The 10,000-nt window shown below is 31.6% G+C and overlaps 1 protein-coding gene across 15 annotated transcripts in view; it reads left to right on the forward strand.

Moving 5' to 3' along the window:
- The window catches only part of LOC125034781 (phosphatidylinositol 4-phosphate 5-kinase type-1 alpha-like), a 114,604-nt gene that overhangs the window by 83,371 nt on the left and 21,233 nt on the right, over positions 1-10,000 (forward strand). For 8 of the 15 annotated variants that reach the window (XM_047626739.1, XM_047626737.1, XM_047626734.1 and 5 more), the window contains one exon: positions 1,282-1,361. In XM_047626739.1, the coding sequence (XP_047482695.1) occupies positions 1,282-1,361 (80 nt within the window). Of the gene's footprint in view, positions 1-1,281; positions 1,362-2,167; positions 2,342-7,128 lie in introns of those variants that run through there. The other 7 variants (XM_047626740.1, XM_047626748.1, XM_047626735.1 and 4 more) reach the window with 5 other exon arrangements.

A 10,000-nucleotide genomic window follows, 5' to 3' on the forward strand; every position in this document is an offset into this window, starting at 1 on the left:
GAGAATAAGATCCAGCTATTATCAAGTCAAGTATAAACCAAGATCGTCTTAATAAGCCTTTGATCCTGGAATAGCGTGGCTCTACAAGTGTGTTTAGGCACCAAGGAGTCTGATACTATGCCTTCCTGATCTCACCTGTTTCATGGGGGAATATACATGTATTTTTAGTTTGGTAGTGTAAATAACATTGCGATCATGACAGTGTCCCTGTGATGATAACATTAAAAAAGGTAATGACAGTTTTAGATATGTGTATATATTTCTTCTTCTTCTTCTTTTCTTTTCTTTTCTTTTCTCTTTCTTTTTCCTTTTTTTTTTTTCCCCTCTTTTTTTTTTCCCAGAAATTCCAGGAATGGCATAAACAGTTGAGGTCAGGTAGGCCTAGCCATCTGTATGTAAGCAGAATTAACAAAACGGAACTACATTGGATGGTTAAGCTGGATATTTATGGTAGACATAATTGCTGATGGAGGCAATATACATGTTTATCAAATATAAGTCTTTACAGTTTTCTTATTAAAACATACACTTCCACAAAATTTACAAGTTATGAGTGTGACATATACTTTATTTGGTGACATGGAGTAATGGTAGTGGATTAAAAATTCCATTCACTGAACTCATATTATTTGGTACTCAGTTAAAGGTGGGACTGCTTTGATGTTAATCATTTGCTATCCTATGTGAAAGGACATGCTTGAAGTATTCAAAAAATTCTTTGAATATGCAGCATTTATGGAACTTTGCTTTAAACTTGTATTTGGTTAATTTTACACCAAATGCTCTCCTTAGTTTCATATTGTTTTGAAGTCATAATTAATATTTTCATAGCTTTATTTGGGTATAGGTTTCTGTTTCTTGAGTACTGCTATACAGCCATTTGCTTATACTTGCTCTTTTTTTCTCTCTTTTTTTTTAAGGGAAATTACTTTTAATAAGAAGCAACAGCAATCCATAAAGCAGATATGAATATAACCTACTCCTTGCTGATTATTTAAGCATTATCATTATTATCCTTCATTTTAGTATTTTTTATATATTCAGTATATATTTTCCCTTCTTTATTTGAATACTAAATTGGCACTTACTGTAAAAGTCATCTTTGCATTACACAAGACTCCTGATATCAACAAATGTGGATCTGAATATATGATAATCCACTAGAAGTTTTATAATTAGTATTTATCAGTAATGCTGTAAAGTTAGTGTGCACATATATCAGTTAGCCATGAGAACTCCATTATTACCTAATGCCGAACTGATGGTCTGGGAACTTTGCAGGGTGTCCCACTACTCCAGTACGCAGTCTTAACACCACCCAGGAATCCACAGACAACCTCAACTTCCAAGAAACTGAAATGGTGAGTACTGCAAGTCTTTGATGTATATAGGCCTGTCAATGTAATTTTTATATGCTTTGCTTTGTGTATGATTACTATTTATATTTATTTTAATTTTATTTGCTTTTTTATGCACTGTAGTAGTGAGGGGTCGTGGGTTGCATAAATTGCATCAGGAGAGGCAATGGTTTTACTATCATTGCTTCCGAGTAGTGTTACCAGATGATCTGGGTAAATAGTGTGTGAAGCTTCCTATAATGGTTTGATTGTTTTTTAGCTGGCAAAAAGTTTCTACTGAAATGAGGAATCTCTTATCACCAACTTTCGGTAAAGCTAGTCTTGCATCACTAGATCAGTTAACATTAAGCAACACAAACTGCTTTCACATAAAAGCAACAAAGTTGTTTTTATGAAGAAAAGTTTTTTTTTTTTTATCATGGGGGGGCAGAAAGTATGATAAGGATAAAATTACTCAAAGGTAGTGTGCTAGACCCTCTCCCCGAGGTCAAACTTCTCAGAATATTTTTTTACAATTTTGTTAAAAGTGCAATCTTTTCTATACAAAAGTTTTTTGTAGAGAGGTATGCATGATGATTATTATATTCAAAGAATAGAAATCATATGGTTTATTCATTGAATGCTTCTTCAGATATAATTTTCGTGTATTTAAATATTGTCCATTACTGCTGAAATTGGTTCATCATTTTCTTTTGGGACTCCAAAATTAATGTTCATTGGACTGATGTCAATGATGTTCTTTAAATATATATAATGACGATAACATTGAATACAACTTGAACTGATTTCGTCCCTTTTGTTTTTCTAAGACAAGTAAACAATGATGGAGTGATAGGTAGTGTAAACAAAGAAACGTCACAAAATCTCAATATGATTGTAAGTACTACTTTTGATATTCTTAATATTTGTCATATGTTAAATAGCTGTTGTTGTATAGTAAAACTAGTCTCAAGATGTAAAAAACAGAAAAAAAAAATGAATGTATACCAGCACTGTTGTTACCCCTACATATATCCTATTTGGTGGGATTTGAATATTTGAGAACTACAACCTATGGATACCCAATTTTTCTCCTTTTTTTTATATATACATATTTATTCTTGTGTGTTTCCTTAGTTTGTCTGTTGCCCACATAGTCTTTTTTTTATCATGTTTTGGAATCTTGTATTACTAAACCTTGGGAAACAATATTGGCAATGCTGCTCCAATATGTTGCATGAACACCTTGTAGAGGTGTGCATGGTTGTTTTTTTTTTTTTTTTTTTTTTTTTTTCCTCATTCATTTTGTCATTAATTTATTTTTGCAAACCCAATAGGAATTCATATAAATTGACATATATATATATATATATATATATATATATATATATATATATATATATATATGTATATATATATATATATATATATATATATATATATATATATATAATATACATACATATATGTAATATATACATACATATATATACATATATGTATACAGATATATAATATGTACATACATATATATACATATATATACATATATATTCATATATATATACATATATATACATATATGTATACATATATATACATATATATACATATATATACAAACACACACACATACACACACACACACATACACACACACACACATACACACACACACACACACACACACACACACACACACACACACACACACACACACACACACACACACACACACACACACACATATATATACTTATACATATATATAATGCATGTATGTATGTATATATGTATATGTATATATACATACACACATATAAATATATATATATATATATATATATATATATATGTATATATATATGTATGTATAATGCTTGTGTGTGTATATACATACATACATACATACATATATATGTGTGTGTGTGTGTGTGTGTGTGTATATATATATATAAATATATATTTAAAATATATATACATATACATATATATATATATAATATATATATATACATATACAAATATACATATGTATATATGTGTGCGTGTGCGTGTGCGTTCGCGCGTGTAAAATGTGTGTGTATGTGTGCGTGTGTGTGAGCGCGTGTAAAATGTGTGTGTATGTGTACTCACACAAATTCGTACATATGTATACATATATGTATATGTATACTTATGTACATACATTTGTGTGTATGTTTATATATGTAGGTGTATAAATATATGTATATATGTATGTATGTATATTAAAAGATAGCAACCAAACCTTCTTATATACTTGCATATAGAAAATATATATATATATATATATATATATATACATATACATATACATATGCACACATAAATGAATGCATATGTACATCATGTATGAGAGAGAGACAGAGACAGAAAACACATACAGGCAAAAAGAGGGAGAGATAGAGAAACAAAGGAGAGGTGGAGAGTACAAGAGCAAGCACATGGAATACATACTGCCATGTATATATGTATATTATTGATATCTTTGTAAGAATAGGAGGAAGATGAAAAATGGCTTCTAGTAGTGAAATATTCCAAATTGATGATTACTATACTTGCTATTTTTCACTGTCTTTCTTTACTTTTTTCTCACTCTCCTTTACCTGATAATGTAGTTAGGACAAGTATTGCATCAGCCGTGAAAGATTCTTCTTTCTTCTGTTCTTATGCATTTTATTTATCTTCTTTCCTACTTGCTGTTTAACTGTTTACTAAGTTTGGTTTTGTAAGTTTTTTTTTTCTTTTTAATCATTATTTTAGTTGTTATTATTAATGTCATCATCATCATCAATATTATTATTATTATTATTATAGTAATGTTATTATTATTATTGATGTTGTCATTGTTTTTTTGGTTGTTATTTTGTTGTTATTGTTTTTAGTGTTTCTTACAACTGTCACCTTTTTTGTGTGGGTTTTTTTTTGTTGTTATCCTTGAATGTAATGTTCGTACCTGTGGTAATACCTAAAATAGTATAGTCATCATTATTGTTTTCATGATCATTTTCACTCTCAACCCTTTCTTTACCGACCTGTTCTCAGTATTGTAAATGAATCATTGCTTTGCCATGCAACCATACTGTTACCTCTCCTGCAGTCTGAGGGGTTCATGTTTCATAGCCACATCCACACTGTAATTTGCTATCATACTGATGATCACATAAACCCAACAAGATTTCTAATGTGAGATTAAAGAATATTACAATATAACTTGGGATATTGTAATGAGGGATAAACACAATTAGATAGGTAAGTTACACCATCACAAGATAGAAAATAATATTTGACATGTCATGGGTCTTCTCAGCTGGTGCGCATTTGTACAATAAACAAAATTTTGGTAAAGAAGGGATGGATGTGTTCATTATTATAGTATGCTTTTGTTTTCATCGTCACCCTCATTATTATGATTATGATTTGTTATGTAGCTGTTTTTGTTGTAAATTTTGCAAAGAAATTACACATTAATTTCAGTTTCAAGTACAAAGTGGTTCCTTTTTAAAATTTAAGTTGGAAATAAGTTACTTGACATGGTTGTGAGTTTTAGAAAGCATGTAATAATTTCATTTATATGCCATGCTCACTGTGAGTTTAGTTTCTCAATTTTATTTACACTGATGGTTTGTCAGGTGCTTAGTCATCAGGGAGTCTGTTACTAATTCTAACCATCTCACCTGTTTATCCTTTTCCTTGACTTTTGGAAATATTCTTCTCTATTCTGTATTGCTATTAGTATTGTTAATAACATGGTAATGATGATAATATCAGCAAGGATAATTATAGCATAAATATTGATAGCATGGGGGGGGGGGGGGGCATTTTTCCTGAAAACTCAAGGAAAGGGTAAATCGGGTGAGGTGACATAGGTGTGATAATTAACTCTTTGGTGGCTTTGCACTTGTGGAGCCATCTTTGTGTAAATACATTTCACAAAACAATACTACAGTGGACATTACATTTTCCTGGCAGCAGTAGATTAACATTCTAATATTATACCACAGTTACATCAGGAGTATGTTGATAATGTCTAGACCTTAGATAAATTATATACTGAATGATAATCACTTTCTTCAGACTTTGTGTTAAAACACCAAATCTTAACCCCTTGGATCTGGGTGACATGACCATCACATCATGAAAAAATCTGGCTCTAGGGGCGGGTGACATGAACATGCTGTCATGGGAAAATCTCACTGTAGGCTGGGTGACACGAACCTGCTGTTGTGAGCATTTCGGCTGAAGGCCGGGGTGACGGAAAAGACTCGCCACAAGTGTACAAACCTCTTGGAAGGTTTATTATACTCATTTGGCAATTTATATTATTCCCATCAATGTACAAGTATGGAATGTAATGTCCATGACTGGAAGAGTGCTGGTTCCATGGAGGATGCCATTTCCATGCTCAGCATCATATTGCTGCCGCCATGACTGGTGATGCAGGTTGTATTATAGAAATTAAATATTACGAAACAAATTTAAAATAACAAATAACAAAGTGCTACTTATTTTTATTTTTCTTGCACTGCGTTGTAGACTACCTTGAGAGATGATGTGGGGTCTGTGCAAAGAAAACAGCTTATTACCATCCAAAAGAGGAAATAACCTTGCAAATAGGAGGTATAGAATCTTGTCACCGCACACTCAATTTCACATGTGCCTGGCCTACTAGTCGCCACCTGGCAGAGTGGCCGCTCATGTAAGCCTAATGCCCAGATTTTTGGTCATGTGATTGCCCTGACACAACCGGATCCAATGGGTTGATAACATAAGTAGTGTTTTATTTGAAATTTTGAAAGGGGAAGCTATTTGTTTCTGCATGCATTCAAAGGATGGCTAATAGAACTACAGATGAAAAGGCAGTAGATGGAAATGCAGATAGAAGTATATATGTGAAAAGGGGATAGAAGGGACAGGTTTAGGGCATATAAGTTCTCAATGGCATGCAACATTATTTGCATGGCATAACATGATGTCATTTGACTATGCTGCTGCATGATGGACTTGCTTATGTATCTGTATAAGGATGATTTATAGGTTAAACATAAATGTTGCACATTTATACTTGGTTTTGACCATGTTTAAACAAGGGGTGACTCTAACTCACATATAGAATTGGAGAGATCACAGATTTGTTGGCAGGAGTATTAGGTACCAAAGAATATATAGTTTATTGGAAAAATAACAAATTGGCATATTGCTCTAATGATTTTTTCATTTGCATACACAGTTTTGCCAGTGCACCATTTTGTTCTATACCAGTGGTTCTTAACCTTTTAACTACCACATCCCCCTTTAGGAATTTGTCCTTACCTCCTCTCCTCCCTTGCATCTGTAAATAAAATTCCCTCCTAGATTTTAAAGAAAATTATAAGTATTATAGTCTTTTTAATGAGAATGAATTAGTCGCATAATAATTAAGCTTTCCAAAATGTGACCGTGCTGTTAAGAGAATAACGAAGATAATTAGAGAAAGTAACCCCCCCCCCCTCCCCAGGGCTGGTGCCCCCTTCGGAATATACGAAGCCAGGTTAAGAACCACTGTTCAATACCCAGCGCTCATCTTCTGTTTTTCTTTGCCACTTTTACCTCACAACTACATAATTGCTAGGAAGAGGCACTTCTACAATAGGGTTAAAGAAATGATTCTGAATCCATCATTTCAGTATAGAACATTTTAATAATTGACTTAATTGGTTATATGGAATGATGGAGTAGACAAATTAAGAACATTGATCATATCATTAATAATGTTGTTCTTATCTTACAGTGAGCTTACACCAGGCTTCCTTGATACAGTAATACATCAAGGCTTAGGTGTTGGTGACTAGCTTTTACCTACCTTTTGGGCAACATCGTCTTTACTTCCTCTCTTCCCTCTCTCTTGTTGTCTTCTTATGCTGTTTTGTGGTTTTACACATGTGTAAGAGCATGTATGTATAGATCCCAGTGGCCTGAATTCTGTTGTTAAATGGAGAAACTTGCTTTGATGAACAGAATGGAATTTAAGCTGATGCTTTTTATGAATGATTTTACTCATCAGTGCAATAAACTTGTTACCATTGTTGTTGAATAAGAGACTTTCGTTTTGTTATCTGTATCCCATCAAACATTCTGAAGAATTCACACCACTGTAGCTCATGTGTGACTTGTCTGTTGTAGCTTTAGGAACTGGTGAATAGGCATAGCTAGGAAAAAAGTGTTTGTAATTAAAAGAAATGAGCAAAAGTATACATATTAAGAAGGTATATTCTTTTAAACCTTCAGAAACTAAATTTTGATTTCCAGGTAAAATGCAGTGTTTAGATAAATATTATGACAGGTATATATTTATCTGTGAATAGAAACTGATTACCTTTTTTATTCCTTTTCAATTACTGGTATTATCAGTCTTAGTAACAAAGTGTTTTGTATCTAATATTTAATTTGATAATAATGAATTACAAAGAAAATAGTGACCAAACCTCGTTATCTACTTTACCAGTATTATTGAAGCTGAACTAATTTTGTAGCTCTATGAGTTACTGATTATTAGTATTTGATCAATTTTAGGAATTAATTATTTAAAGGTGTTTGATTCATTATAACTGTGCTTTGTGTCATTTTTATTTATATATTTTTATGACATTTGGTTATTGATAACCTTATCTTTGATATATAAAATCTTTTATTAGTGAGATTATAATTTTTATTTTTATTATTATTGTTGTTGTTGTTGTTAATTATTATACCTGTTAGAAGCTTCTGTGATGCTATGACTTGCATGTGTAAGTACGATCATTACTTTCTGAAGATATTGAAAATGCAACCCAATAAATTTGTGGCCACATAGATAAGACAAAGTTTCAATTCAACTTGAACATTTTTAGTGCAAGGGATTGGGAAGAAAGGGGAAATAGAATAACGGTTGGTAAAGGCAGGGCAATAATGGACATTTTGTTATTTTATATAGGATTAAATTTGAAGGTAATAGAAAAGAGGTTCAGCTGCAACTTCCTCACTTATAAGTCCTCTCTATGTTTTCCTCTTGAACCTACTAAATCTGCCTCGTTATTTTCTATCCTTTTCTCTTTTTATGCATGTAAAAGGCCTTACAAGATGAATTGAAATATTGTCAACTCTTCAGCATACATGTCTTCTTGCTCCAAGTGTCTTTTATTATTTTGTCACCGCTATGTGAATAGACTTGCCTTAAAATCATTTTTGAGATTGCAAAGTAAATCCAACTTCTGATTTATTCTCCAGAAATAAATAATAAAAGGATAGGAATTCTCCAAAGCAAATGCAATAAATTGTGACCTTCTTCAACAATCAGATGATTATCATTTTGGTAATACCGTTTACTGGAGAATGCAAGATATCTCGTATTTAGATGCAGGTATCTTAGTTTCTGTGTACTGTTGCTTATGGTGTATGGTAATTAATGATATATATTTTTTTTTCTTTCTTTTTCTTTTTTATTTTTTCCATTTTAAGAAGAAAAAGAAGAAGAAGATGAAGAAGAAGAAACATGAGATTTGCAAGTCTCCCTTCCATTACAGCCTTTAAGATAAATGTTTCCATATGCTTATTTGTATATCATTATAGCAGTAGAATGTGTCTTGTAATTGTGAAAAGATGAGACAGTGATTACGCAAGATGGGATTCTGTATGTTGCACATACACTAGTAGATTATGCAAAGGAACATTACCGGTAATACCAGTTAGTCTTGCTTTAAATTGTAAATGCTTAAGAGAATGATCTCTTTTAGGTGTAATCAATTTTATACGGCATTAAGTTTTTGCTTTCTTTCCTTCTTTCTCTCTTTCTTTTCTTTCTTTCTTTCTTTTTTGCAGTTAGTTAATTTAGAAAAGGAACTTGTTTTCACTTAAAAAAATAGGATTTTCATTGCTGTGCATGAGCTTTCACTATACGGTTCTATGTAACCATTATATAGGTTGGTAAATTTTACCTCTGTACACACACACATACACACAAACACTCTTACTCTCTCTCTCTCATTCTCTCTTCCTTTTCTTTTCTTTTCTCTTCTGAAGTACTCTTAGCACTGCCCACCAACTAACATGTTCCCCTTCCCCCCTTTCATATTCATTTAAGAATATGTATATTTATGTGATTGTTTTATATATTTATTGATTTTTTTATCTATTTATTTTCTTTATTTTTTTTCTTTATTTTTTTCTTTATTTTTTTTCTTTATTTTTTTTCCTCTCTTTTAAGAGTGTTCCATTAACTAGCCCCTGTTGAATTATGCATAATGAAAAACGTAATTTTATGCTTAGAGTGTCATATAACTGTTTATGGCATATATCATACTAGGATTTTAAAAGGAAAATATGGTATGCAGAGTTGAAAGAATTTTTTAAGGACTGCATTCAATTAATTGTAGGTTCTTTCTGTATACTGATTATTTGCTCTATAGGATTTAATAGAAGCTACTTCATAAATTTTATTGAATGCTCTTTGATATTCTTTCAAAGATCATAGCAGTAATGTAGCAGGAACGAGTATGATGATTTTATACATGTTATTTGTTGATATGCCTTACAGGTGTTCCACAATCAGAATTATATTAGAATCCTTGCATTTATTTAGTTTGTAAACCAGGTGAAGTCAGCTGAACAGAATGACAGATTGTAGT

Source organism: Penaeus chinensis, chromosome 18, assembly GCF_019202785.1.
Source record: "Penaeus chinensis breed Huanghai No. 1 chromosome 18, ASM1920278v2, whole genome shotgun sequence".
In the NCBI taxonomy this organism is placed as follows: domain Eukaryota; kingdom Metazoa; phylum Arthropoda; class Malacostraca; order Decapoda; family Penaeidae; genus Penaeus; species Penaeus chinensis.